This window comes from Scyliorhinus canicula, chromosome 1, assembly GCF_902713615.1.
Source record: "Scyliorhinus canicula chromosome 1, sScyCan1.1, whole genome shotgun sequence".
In the NCBI taxonomy this organism is placed as follows: domain Eukaryota; kingdom Metazoa; phylum Chordata; class Chondrichthyes; order Carcharhiniformes; family Scyliorhinidae; genus Scyliorhinus; species Scyliorhinus canicula.
The window spans coordinates 3,561,917-3,576,251 of NC_052146.1; the positions used below are offsets into that span (position 1 = coordinate 3,561,917).

At 46.2% G+C, this 14,335-nt stretch overlaps 1 protein-coding gene across 1 annotated transcript in view; it reads right to left on the reverse strand.

Moving 5' to 3' along the window:
• Nucleotides 1-1,929: 1,929 nt before the first annotated feature.
• rimbp2 (RIMS binding protein 2) overlaps nt 1,930-14,335 on the reverse strand; it is a 458,956-nt gene continuing 446,550 nt past the window's right edge. Inside the window, exon 26 of the mRNA XM_038817813.1 lies at nt 1,930-3,247. Within this exon, the coding sequence (XP_038673741.1) occupies nt 3,053-3,247 (195 nt within the window). The 3' untranslated portion in view covers nt 1,930-3,052. The remainder of the gene's footprint in view (nt 3,248-14,335) is intronic.

The following is a 14,335-nucleotide window of genomic DNA, read 5'->3' on the forward strand; positions in this document are numbered from 1 at the left end:
ATATCACTCACTCCTTCAACTGTTTCCTCATTGCCATGGAAATTTGTACTTTGGGGAGGGGAGGGGCATTTCTTTTAAGTTTCATCTTTCATGAGCGTTTTTGACTCCAAGAGACATGGAGCTGGGGGGGTAATTGGCTTAAACCACGGGCTCCTTAAATTGAGGTGGTAGCTTTGTGTGCAGTGAGCGATGTCAGTCCAACATAGAGATTCTGAATTGTTGTTGTTGACCATGCACACCCGGGTATCACAGGTTCTGTAGATCTCCTTCATTGAGGTAAAGGTCCAGATCTAGGCCATGTACTGGCTATTTATATACTCACTAAATGATGATACAGGATTAGGAGGAACATTTAAAAAAAAAACTGAGTTACCCCCTTCACTAAACCACTTTGAAATTTGGCTGACTGTTAAATTTATCTTTCTCCTTCTAAAGGTGCACTTATTTGATGAAAATAGCCAAATAATAAAATTGCAGAGCCGGTGCCCATTTCGAATGCTCCACTCGATGAACTCCCAGCATTTTCAGTGCAGGGGAGATAGCTATCATTGCTCCGCATATGGACTGACCCTAGGATCATTACATCACCATAACCATCTCATCATCACGTTTGCTGCCCCATTCGAGTTGACAACAATCGGTCTTGAAGGTTGCTGAAGAAACTTGTAACAAAAATATATATTTTTAAAAACTGCTTTTTAAAAAAAAATAGCACCCTCCAGAGGGGATGGAGAAACCCTCACTGCAGACCCAATTTTTTAATTTAGAAAGAGAAAGCAAAAAGAAAATGCTGTTCCTTCGAGTTTACTGCAGAGGCATGGCCCATCTGTCCACATTCCAGTGCTGCTCTCTTTTGGAGTCTGTTCGAGTTGATTCCTGCCTATTAGACAGCCCCATCCACCTGTAGTGAAAAAATAGTCAGGATTAGTAAAACTGATTAAAAATAGGTCAACAAAACATCCTCAACTCCATGAACATTCTTAAAACATAATTGTTGATTTTTTTTTAAAAAGTGCCTTAGTTGAAAATTATTTGAATTATGGAAAGCAGATGAAGGGTTAATCGTGTTACATTGATGAATTGGACCTTGATTTTCCAATGCAACATTTCAGTAATGAATAAACGGCAATACGGCTTTATAAATATTTGTTTTACTCTTTCTTCCTTGACTCATAAACCCTCTGTTGAGTAACTCTCCGTTGAGTAGTGTGTGAATGGTTATCGGGGTGGGGGTCAAGGTTCCATTGTGAAATATCCTCCAGTTCCTGGCGTGTAAGAATTTACTACTCCCTCAGTCTCTGTTCAACAACTGGGGAAAAACCAGGCTTAGCAACATCTTATCATTACTTCCTGATTTATCGCTTTTGATTGGTCTGGTGTTCCTGTGCTATTAAACCAAATGGTCAGTCATTGCTGCTCAAAACGGGAACGTAGTACTTCGCACCATAATCACCAGCACCAACTAAGTGCTTATTGACCAGGGGTAGCTAATTCCTGATAATAACACCCAGATTACCCTCCTGCCTTATTGATCGATTATAACCCTGCCATTGGGCTAATTCATCTTGACTCATATTTTGCTAATCGTTCTTTGAATATAGACTGTTCATGAGAAACTCTGATCAATTGCTGTAATGTTTTGCTGGCTGTGGTAGTTGACAGTCAATCAATGTAAGATTTGAACAGGAAAAAATACCCTTGCTTGGAAGTAAGGCTACTGTCGTTGAGCAAACAGGACAGGTGCAAGGGCTGAATGACCTCCTGAGTTCTAATTTCCAGTGGCTTAATGAGCATCATTTGTCATCTGAAAGCAGGTGTCGAGCAAAGACATGTCTCATGGAGATGTCTGCAGATATCATTTTCCAACCTCGGGAATACATTTGCCAATAAACGCTCAAGGCATAACATATACAATAGAGAAATACATTATTCTACGAAAAAATCAAATCATTTATTTATAAAAACTTTTTACACATGAATAAATTTACACAGGCATGCACCCACATCTGGTACCACAAACATATTAAAGGCCGATAAGCTCTTCAGTAAGGATAGCATGTGAATACAGCAATAATTTACAATACTTTACACTGTAGTCTGACTGTTGCAGACACAACTTGGGGAGGGAGGAGCATCATTTAATTGGGAGGACATTTTACAAAAAGGAAGGCAATCTGTAAATAATGTGTATAAACAGTAAAAACAAGAATTTACAAATGATCTAATGTACAAAAGAGAAACATCAGTTCAATGTCATTGTACTAAATTAAAAGTATGTACGAAATCTGTTTCATTGGCTGGCTAATGTTTATTTGCATACTTCCATTTCGATACCTGATAGGGTGTAAAGATCACTCCTGTCCAGCATGTAAAATAAAACATTATTCAGCCAAGCAATTGTTTTTCTTGTAATACAAAGCTGTGTTGCTCTTTAAACAACCCGTCAGCTGCAATTTCACGGGGGCGAGGAAGTATGGAATATAAACTCTGGGTTGTAGCAGTGAACACATTAATGTTTTATTCAACATTGATCTTGTACCTGCTGGGTTTTTTGCACATTTTGCATGCCAATATTTTATCAAGAACATATACCAATTTTAACCAGTTTAGGACACAAAAACTGATATAAAGTATACATTTTGAGGGGAAAGCATGCATTTGCATGGACGTGGAATGAAATGCATTCAGTGACAAAGAGATAGGGGCTTGCTCACTGTTTGACTCTTCGGCTTGATGTTGCTAAGACAATGAAACTTCACTGTGAAATGGATCGGTATAGCCATATTCCAGAGGACAGAGAAGAACACTGGCCCAAGGAGGCAAACACAAGACTTTCACAGTTTTTGAACTCATGGCTTTTGGTGGGAAGAGGGATAATGAGTACAGACACCACATACAACGTATACCTTCTCCATCACTGGGCAATGAGCTTTTTTTTTTAAAAAAAAGAATGATCATTGTGTATCTCTAAGGCAAAACTGTAAAAGGGCAGTCATGACACCATGTGGAAATAAGACAGTGGAAGTGCATGATTGTTCGGAATACACAAGAATCACTTTACTCCGCCAAGCTTCCTCAGCAGCTTCTTCCCTTTTGATAAGAGTCCCTTTTTCTTTTTTGAAGCCATATCTCTGGCCCAGATTGGGCTGTCTGGCCCATCTACTAGAGCAGATCCAGAGTGGTGATGGTGATGGTGGGGATGTACAGTTGGAGACGGAGCCCTCCTTGGAGTGTTTTCACCAGGGACCTAGTGTGCATCATACGATTTGATTAGTTTTTTTTTAAATGTAGAAAGGGATTGCGTTAAAGGATAAATGAAAACCAGAAGCTGCACACGGATTTTAAAACGCACGTGGGTACTCTCTGACTCAATTACAGCACCAAAATATGACACACCTGAAGATACCATAGATGAGAATTGTCTAATGCACCGAGCAGCTCAAACTGGACATGTCTACTTGTCTTAGCTTCACGAGGAAAACAAACAGGGAGTCTTGAAAGAAAAAGTGTTCCCCAAAGTCTTGGATTATACTTTGAACTAAAGCAAAAGAGACTGGGCTGGTTTAGCACAGGGCTAAAGAGCTGGCTTTTAAAGCAGACCAAAGCAGGCCAGCAGCACGGTTCGATTCCCGTACCAGCCTCCCCGAACAGGCACCGGAATGTGGCGACTAGGGGCTTTTCACAGTAACTTTATTTGAAGCCTACTTGTGACAATAAGCGATTTTCATTTTTTCATTTCAAAGAGACCAATTAATAGTTTGCGACAGTGACCAAAATAGTAACTTGTGATCTCAGACAACCGAAAATGTTTTTTTTTAAAAAAGGAATTGTTGAAGGTGGATCGAGTGAGCTGGACAAATGAAGAGTATTTACAAGATTACTTTTGGGGAAGAGTGTTTTTCTTTCACAATCATTTCTAAATCTGCCTCAGCTGCATCAGACCTCCAGGGGCTCCTGCTATAGGTATCTTCAGCTGCTGACTTACGTGAAGGTTACAGTGCGTTTATTAAGATGTGAAATGAACACTCTTCTTCTGTTCCCGGCAGATGAGCAAAAGAAACAAAACAGAAAGAATTGCAATGATGATACTGAAATGGAAAAATCAAAACCCCAACAAACATTGTTACTTATATTAAAAAAAAAACTTGACAGACCATCCAGCCCCAAACCAACAGAGCTATATTCAACCCTACGTTCTAACTTCGATGTTAGGCACAACACAGCAAATGACTGGAAATGTTTCGTTCCCATGGTGACGTTCCAAAAACTTTTGCTTCCTGACAGCCTCAATTCTCCAGTTTGGGCGCCTTTTTAAACCGTTTTAACTTAAATTGAAATTATTTTTCATCTTTTCAAAAGGACAGTCGATGATTTTACTGAGTCAAGTTGCACCGCATCTCTCAGGAATGTTTAACTACATAGATTCATACAATAGTTAATGGTTGGAGCACATAAGGAGGCCATTCAGCCCATCAAGTCTGGACTGACGCTCTGAAGAAGCAATTCACCCGGTGCCAGTTCCCCCCTCCAAACCTTTATATTCTTCCTTTTCAAATAATAATCCATTTGCCACTTGAACTCTTTGACTGACCCCGTCTCCGTCACACTCACAGACAGTACATTCCAGATCCTAACCACTCGCTGTGTGAATCTGTCTCCACCACACTCACAGACAGTACATTCCAGATCCTAACCACTCGCTGTGTGAATCTGATTCCACCACACTCACAGACAGTACATTCCAGATCCAAACCACTCGCTGTGTGAATCTGCCTCCACCACACTCACAGACAGTACATTCCAGATCCTAACCACTCGCTGTGTGAATCTGCCTCCTCCACACTCACAGACAGTGCATTCCACATCCTAACCATTCGCTGTGTGAATCTGCCTCCACCACACTCACACACAGTACATTCCAGAACCTAACCACTCGCTGTGTGAATCTGCCTCCACCACACGCTCAGACAGTACATTCCAGATCCTAACCACTCGCTGTGTGAATCTGCCTCCACCACACTCACAGACAGTACATTCCAGATCCTAACCACTCGCTGTGTGAATCTGTCTCCACCACACTCACAGACAGTACATTCCAGACCCTAACCACTCGCTGTGTGAATCTGCCTCCACCACACTCACAGACAGTGCATTCCACATCCTAACCACTCGCTGTGTGAATCAGCCTCCACCACAATCACAGACAGTACATTCCAGATCCTAACCACTCGCTGTGTGAATCTGCCTCCACCACACTCACAGACAGTGCATTCCACATCCTAACCACTCGCTGTGTGAATCTGCCTCCACCACACTCACAGACAGTACATTCCAGATCCTAACCACTCGCTGTGTGAATCTGCCTCCACCACACTCACAGACAGTACATTCCAGACCCTAACCACTCGCTGTGTGAATCTGCCTCCACCACACTCACAGACAGTGCATTCCACATCCTAACCACTCGCTGTGTGAATCTGTCTCCACCACACTCACAGACAGTACATTCCAGATCCTAACCACTCACTGTGTGAATCTGTCTCCACCACACTCACAGACAGTACATCCCAGATCCTAACCACTCACTGTGTGAATCTGTCTCCACCACACTCACAGACAGTACATCCCAGATCCTAACCACTCGCTGTGTGAATCTGTCCCCACCACACTCACAGACAGTACATCCCAGATCCTAACCACTCGCTGTGTGAATCTGTCCCCACCACACTCACAGAGAGTACATTCAACACCAAACCACTCGCTGTGTGAATCTGTCTCCACCACACTCACAGACAGTACATTCCAGATCCTAACCACTCGCTGTATCAATCTGCCTCCACTACACTCACAGACAGTACATTCCAGATCCTAACCACGCGCTGTGTGAACCTGTCTGCACCACACTCACGGACAGTACATTCCAGATCCTAACCACTCGCTGTGTGAATCTGTCTCCACCACACTCACAGACAGTACATTCCAGATCCTAACCACTCGCTGTGTGAATCTGCCTCCACCACACTCACAGACAGTGCATTCCACATCCTAACCACTCGCTGTGTGAATCTATCTCCACCACACTCACAGACAGTACATTCCAGATCCTAACCACTCGCTGTGTGAATCTATCTCCACCACACTCACAGACAGTACATTCCAGATCCTAACCACTCGCTGTGTGAATCTGTCTCCACCACACTCACAGACAGTACATTCCAGATCCTAACCATTCGCTGTGTGAATCTGCCTCCACCACACTCACAGACAGTACATTCCAGATCCTAACCACTCGCTGTGCGAATCTGTCTCCACCACACTCAGACAGTACATTCCAGATCCTAACCACTCGCTGTGTGAATCTGTCTCCTCCACACTCAGACAGTACATTCCAGATCCTAACCACTCGCTGTGTGAATCTGCCTCCACCACACTCACAGACAGTACATTCCAGATCCTAACCACTCGCTGTGTGAATCTGCCTCCACCACACTCACAGACAGAACATTCCAGATCCTAACCACTCGCTGTGTGAATCTGCCTCCACCACACTCACAGACAGTACATTCCAGATCCTAACCACTCGCTGTGTGAATCTGTCTCCACCACACTCACAGACAGTACATTCCAGATCCTAACCACTCGCTGTGTGAATCTGCCTCCACCACACTCACAGACAGTACATTCCAGATCCTAACCACTCGCTGTGTGAATCTGCCTCCACCACACTCTCAGACAGTACATTCCAGATCCTAACCACTCGCTGTGTGAATCTGTCTTCACCACACTCACAGACAGTACATTCCTGATCCTAACCACTCGCTGTGTGAATCTGTCTCCACCACACTCACAGACAGTACATTCCTGATCCTAACCACTCTCTGTGTGAATCTGCCTCCACCACACTCACAGACAGTACATTCCAGATCCTAACCACTCGCTGTGTGAATCTGTCTCCACCACACTCACAGACAGTACATTCCAGATCCTAACCACTCGCTGTGTGAATCTGCCTCCACCACACGCACAGACAGTACATTCCAGATCCTAACCACTCGCTGTGTGAATCTGCCTCCACCACACTCACAGACAGTACATTCCAGATCCTAACCACTCACTGTGTGAATCTGCCTCCACCACACTCACAGACAGTACATTCCAGATCCTAACCACTCTTAACTTTCTCTTCTCCAATCTGTTATTAGGTTCCTCAGCCCTGGGGTCATTCTTGTGAAACTTAAAGTGCCGAATCAGACCATTCACCCCACTGGTTTACACTGTTATTCACACTCCACACAAACATCCTCGCTCTATTCTTCGTTTAACCCCAGCACTGGGTCCTTTTCCTTGTCTCTCTCCCATGTGTTTATCTGGATTTCTCTTAAAGATATTTATCTTGTTCACTTCAGCCAGATTGATGGTCGCAAATTTCACAATCTAACTGCTCCCTGGGTAAAGACATTTCTCCTGAACTCCCTGTTGGATTTATTAGTGAATGTTTTTCTTTACACTTCTTTGATGTTGGTCTCCCCCAAGAAGTGAAGACACCTTTCCACATCTAGCCTATCACATGGGCAGGTTCAGCTCACTGGGCTAAATTGATGGCTTTTAAAGCAGACCAAGGCAGGCCAGCAGCACGGTTCGATTCCTGTACCAGCCTTCCCGAACAGGCGCCGGAATGTGGCGACTAGGGGCTTTTCACAGTAACTTCATTTGAAGCCTACTCGTGACAATAAGCGATTTTCATTTCATTTTGATTTCAGTATGGCGCACGGGGTCCACGGGATGGAAATGCTCGATTCCCCCGTGCTCCTTTGCAGAGTACCGGCTCCCCGCAAGGGACGGGGTACCTGGGGCTGGATCCTTCCATCCCACCCGCCGCAAGATTGGCAGGGGTGAGACATGGATAATGGAAAAGTCCATTGTCCTCGGGTGGGATTCTCCGATCGCTGGGGAGAGAGGCCTCGGCCAGAGAATCCCGCCCCTAGAGTATATATGGTCGGCCAGTAAAGCACCAATCAGGGAGAAGAACCCCATTGTAAATAAAACTTTATTCACACTCCTACTCCGAAGGGCCCCTGCGTTCCTATTCAGCTCTCACCCCAAGTCTTTCTTCCAGTGAAAGGCGCCTCAGCCTATTTCATCTTTTCTGATAGTTAGGGCCTCTGAGTTGTGGTATCATCCTTGAAAATCTTTTCTCGTGCCTTCTCAGTCCCTCAATATCCTTTTTATAACACGGGCGTCAGAACTGTGCACAGCTGTGTCCTAAACAAGGTTCAATACACGTTTGACACAACTCCTCTGTAATTCAATTCTGTCGGTCTAGAAAGGAACCTCGAGGCTATGCTCCTCTTCATAACGGCCCCTGATTCATATATTTGTATCTTCCAATCCCCTCTGCTTCCTTACCCATTCAGAGATGCATTTTCCAGGGAATATGTGGCCTCCTTATCCTTCCTCCCACAATGATTTGTGGAATTATGGTCTGCTGACCGGATTGTAAAGTGATTGGAGAGGTTTCTAGGGAGAGTACACGAATATTCCCAGCAAAGCCATGTTTTAGATTTATTAGGTTTTGAAAAAAACTGCACCAGAAGACTGGAATAATTTGGGGACTGCAACTTCTGAAGACAAATTGCCTGTTCCATATTGATGAGTCTCTCAGTTATCAGGACACATCCGTTACTGCTCCAACACTCTGCTCATCGCTTGAATGAAAGCACACAGACCGGCTCCATGTCTTGTTCATTTTTATACACACTTTTACACCTTGGAAATCAGATCTGCGGTCGAATGATCCTGTCAGATAATGCTGCTGGGCGTAATAAATGCAAACACACAAAGATACACATCTAAAGCACAGAGTGCGTGAACAAGCAGCTCGCAGGATTCTGTTCAAAAGGCACTTTCAAACACGGAAGGGAAAATACTGAATACGACAACAACATGCATTTATATAGCACCTTCAACACGGTAACACACATCAATCACGTCACAGAAGCAATTAACAACATTTGACAATATTGAGAGGTTAGGACAAGCTTGTGGAAAGAGGCAGATTTTAGACAGCGTCCGAAAGGACAAGAGGAAATCTTGGGAGAAAGCCGGAGAGGTTTCGGGAGCAACTCCCAGAATTTAGGACGTCAGAAAGCGAAGGCACAGCTACCAATGGCGGAGGAATAGAAATGGGGATTGCTTAACATAAATCTCACTGTAGCCACATTAAGGGGGAATCTTCATTAATTTCTGTACAATTTCCCCCCAGCGTATAAATTACACTCAGTGGATGGATTGACTGAGGTTGGTCAATGGACCAATCACAACTTGCTGAATCGCCCTTCAGAAGGGCAGAGGAATATTCTGGAATGTTCTTTTCCCTGATTTACCGGAGTGGCTCTGTCTGATATATTGTGGGCTGGGCATGGGGAGCAGAGGTGATGGTGCAAATCCGGAGCAGAATTTAATGCCCTGGCGCATTGGGTGGTGGGGGGGGGGGGGTTTAATTGGGCAAGAGATTCGCAGGTGGGGCTTCCCCGCCGCCAACCCACTCGAGCTCATGGGAGGCCATTTTGCGCCAACAGCCGAGGCCTTGAAGTGGGGCCATTAGTGCCCAGCCATGAAGGGAGCAGTAAACAAGCACGGCCTTCCCCAATGACAGTGGGTGTCCCTCGTTCAAAAGCACTCAGTGCCTGATCCAAGGGACCTGGTATCAGGAAGGGAACAGCGGCAGCGAGCCACCCCCTGCCCTCGCTGCAGCCACCCCCCCCCCCAAACATCCTGTCTGGGGGCAGCAGCGAGGGCAGGGGGCGGCTCTGCCCTTCGTGTCAGCAGAGGGGGGGTTGGTGGAAGATAGAGTCATAGAATTTACAGTGCAGAAGGAGCCTATTCGGCCCATCGAGCCTGCACCGGCCCTTGGAAAGAGCACCCTACCCAAACCCACACCTCCACCCTATTCCCGTAACCCCAACCCACCTTTTTGGTCACTAAGAGCAATTTAGCACGGCCAATCCATCTAACCCGCACATCTTTGGACTGTGGGAGGAAACCGGAGCACCCGGAGGAAACCCACGCAGACACGGGGAGGACGTGCAGACTCCGCACAGACAGTGACCCAAGGCCGGGAATCGAACCTGGGACCCTGGTGCTGTGAAGCAACCGTGCTAACCACTGTGCTACCGTGCTGCCCTCAAGATCTCAGAATATTCCCCTTCCCGGAGGGAAATCACATGCATTCAATGAACTAAACGTCTGAAAGCAAAATAATCTGTCAATTGCTTCACAGGGAAATCTGGAATTCCAGATACAGGTGAGACTGGCAGGTAGTGAATCCCACAAAAGGCTGACCCTGCAGTGACCTCCCCGAACAAAGGCTCTGCTTTACCCTCTCCATCTTCAGTTGAGTGTGAATTTTACAAACAGTTAAAATAAGAGTTTAAATGAACTCCCAGAACTCCCATCGTAGCAATAACATCAAAACCACCAACACTCAGCCACATCACAATAAGTACTATATTAATACTGATTAAAATATTAGGACTAGTTAATTAGTTATTCTAGAAAAATGATCTGGATATTAAATATCTCATCCTGTATCACAGTAAAGCCATGTGTTCATTGACACCAACTTCTATGGAGTAACTTAGTAATTTTAAAAAAGGTTTCCTATCCCATTGCTGGTTGAGTGTGTAATGTTCTGATCTTTGCCCCAGCCACAAATCCAGGTTATTTATTATTTAATTTATTTATTTTGTCTTCTTTCCTGCTTCACATTGCCCTTTTTAAACATCCTGGATTTCTTTAAGGCTCTAGCATAGTCCATCTCACAGGAGGAAGCCACGCAAAACTCAAAACGTAGAGAATAGAAGCAGGAGGAGGCCTTTTGGCCCTTCCAGCCTCCTCCGCCATTCATTATGATCATGGCTGATCATCAAATTCAATATCCTGATCCCGCCTTCCCCCCATACCTCTTGATTGCTTTAGCCCCTTTAGTGTGTACTATCTAATTCATCCAATGGATCTAAAACAGAGATCCAAATTAGGGTCAGCACTGAGGTTGTCTCACAGAAAGAGAGGAATTGAGTGAAACTGGGAGAATATGTCACTGAGACACTGCACGAGGGGCTCACTTGGCTTTGGGGAGTCGGGGGTGAGTTCCTCGCTGCACGATTCCCAGCCTCTGACCTGCCCTTGTAACCACAGTAATTACATGGTGAGTCCAGTTCAGTCTCTGGTCACTGGCAGGATGTCGATAGTGGGTGATTCAGCGATAGCAACGCCATTAACTTTCCAGAGAGATAGTTACATTATTTCAGTTGGAGGTGGAACTCACCTCCTGACTCCCCAAAGTCTGTCCATCATCTACAAGGCACAAGTCAGGAGTGTGATGGAATACTCTCCACTTGCCTGGATGAGAGCAGCTCCAACAACATTCAAGAAGCTCAACATCATCCAGGACAAAATAGCCTGAGTGATCAGCACCTCCTCCACCACATTCAACATCCAGTCTCTCCAACAGACACACAGCAGAGGTGTGCACCCTCTAAACGATGCACCGCAGCAACTCCCCAAGGCTCCTTCACCTGCACCGCCCAAACCCATAACCTCCGCCACCTAGGAGGACAAGGGCAGCAGACACATGGGAACCCCACCACCTGGATGCCCCACTCCAAGCCACAAAACCATCCTGATTTGGAAAGGTATCGCTGTTCCTTCACTGTCAGTGGCCGAAATCCAGGAACTCCCTCCCTAACAGCACTGTGGGTGTACCTACACCATGTGGACTGCAGCGGTTCAAGGCGGCGGCTCACCATCACCCACTCAAGGGCAATTAGGGACGGGCCAGAATAGCCACTCCACATCCTATTACCTGGCACTGGTGTGGCACAAATGTAACTTGCCATGTATCAGCCAAGCCTGGGTGGCTAGCACTGTTGCTTCACAGCGTCTGGGACCCGGGGTTCGATTCCCGGCTTGGGTCACTGTCTGTGTGGAGTCTGCACGTTCTCCCCGTGTCTGCGTGGGTTTCCTCCGGGTGCTCCGGTTTCCTCCTACAAGTCCTGAAAGACGTGCTGTTAGGTAATTTGGACATTCTGAATTCTCCGTGTACCCGAACAGGCGCCGGAATGTGGCGACTAGGGGCTTTTCACAGTGACTGAATTGCAGTGTTATTGCAAGCCTACTTGTGAGAATAAAGATTATTATTATTATATTGTCTGGGTCTTGCTGCATTTGGACATGGACTGCTTCATTATCTGAGGAGTCGGAATGGTGCTGAACATTGTGCAGTCAGCCGCAAACATCCCCACTTCTGACCATATGATGAAGCAGCTGAAGATGGTTGGGGCCTAGGACACTACCCTGAGGAACTCCTGCAGTGATGTCCTGGAGCTGAGATGATTGACCTCCAACCACCACAACCATCTCCCTCTGTGCCGGGAATGACTCCAACCAGCGGAGGGTTCACCCCTGATTCCCATTGACTCCAGTTTAGCTCGGGCTCCTTGATGCCACACTCGGTCAAATGCTGCCAATGTCAAGGGTAGTCACTCTCACTCCATCTCTGGCATTCAGCTCTTTTGTCCATGTTTGAACCAAGGCTGTAATGAGGTCAGGAGCTGAGTGACCCTGGCGGACCCCAAACTGAGCGTCCGTGAGAAGGTTATTGCTGAGTAAGCGCCGCTTGATAACAATTCTGATGACCCCTTCCATCACTTTGCTGATGATGGAGAGCAGACTGATAGGGTGGTAATTGGCTGGGTTGGATTTGTCCTGTTTCTTGTGTACAGGACACACTTGGGCAATTTCCCACATTGCCGGGTAGATGCCAGTGTCGTGGCTGTACTGGAACAGCTTGGCTAGGGGTACGGCAAGTTCTGGAGCACAAGTCTTCAGTATTATTGCCGTGATATTGTCAGGGCCCAGAGCCTTTGCCGTATCCAGTGTCTTCAGCCATTTCTTGAAATCACGTTGAGTGTATCAAATTGGCTGAAGACTGACATCTGTGCTGCTGGGGGCCTCCGGAGGAGACCGAGATGGATCATCCACTCGGCACTTCTGGCTGAAGATTGTTACAAATGCTTCAGCCTGGTTTTTGGCACTGATGTGCTGGATTCCTCCATCATTGAGGATGGGGAAATTTGTGGAATCTCCTCTTCCTGTTCGTTATTTAATTGTCCACCACCATTCACCGCTGGCTGTGGCAGGACTACAGAGCTTAGATCTGATTCATTGGTTGTGGAATCGCTTCGTTCTATTGCTTTGCTGCCTAAGCTGTTTGGAACACAAGCAGTCCTGTGTTGTAGCTTCACCTGATTGATGCCTCATATTTAGATATGTCTGACTCTGATGCCCACAGTGTTTCATGGTGGCCCAGTCTTGAGCTGCTAGATCTGTTCAAAGTCTATTCCATTTAACACTGTGGTAGTGCTACACAACACAACGGAGGGTATCCTCATCGTGAAGACTGGACTTTATCTCCACAAGGACTGTGCGGTCACTCCTACCGATACTGTCAGGGACAGATACATCTGCAGCAGGCAGGTTGGTGAGGAAGAGGTCAAGTATATGTTTCCCGCTTGTTGGTTCCCTCACCAGTTGCCGCTGACCCAGTCTAGCAGCTTTGCCCTTTTGGACTTGGTCTGTAATGGTGCTACACTCTTAGCGATGGACATTGAAGATACTCACCAAGAGTACATTCTGTGACCTTACCACCCTCAGTCTTTCCTCCACTTGGTGTTCAACCTGGAGGGGTATTAATTCATCAGCTGGGCTTGATGGGGCAGGGCTGGTTGATGATAACCAGCAGGTTTCCATGCCGCTGTTTAACCTGAAGCCACGACACGTCATGGGGTCCAAAGTTAATGTTGAGGACTCCCAGGGCAACTCCCCCCTGACTGTTACCACTCTGCCGCTACCTCTGCTGGGTCTGTCCTGCCGGTGGGATCGTAATGTCTGTTCCATTGGAATATTTGATTCTCTGAATATGACAGTCAGGCTGTTGCTTGACTAGAATTTGGGAAGGCTCTCCCAACTTTGACACAATTCCCAAGGTATTAATAAGGAGGACTTAACAAGGTCAACAGGGGGCTGGGTTTTCTGTTGTCAGTTCCAGTGCGCAGGTCAATGCTGGTTGGCCTGTCTAGTTTCATTCTTTCTTGTAGAGGATTAGAAACAACTAAGTGCTCGCTCGGCCATATCAGAGGGAATTTAAGACTCAACCACGTTGCTGTGGGTCTGGAGTCACATGTAGGCCAGACCAGGTAAGGACGGCAGATTTCCTTCCCTAAAGGACATTAGTGAACCAGATGGTGGTGGTGGAGGGGGGAGGGGGGGGGGGGGG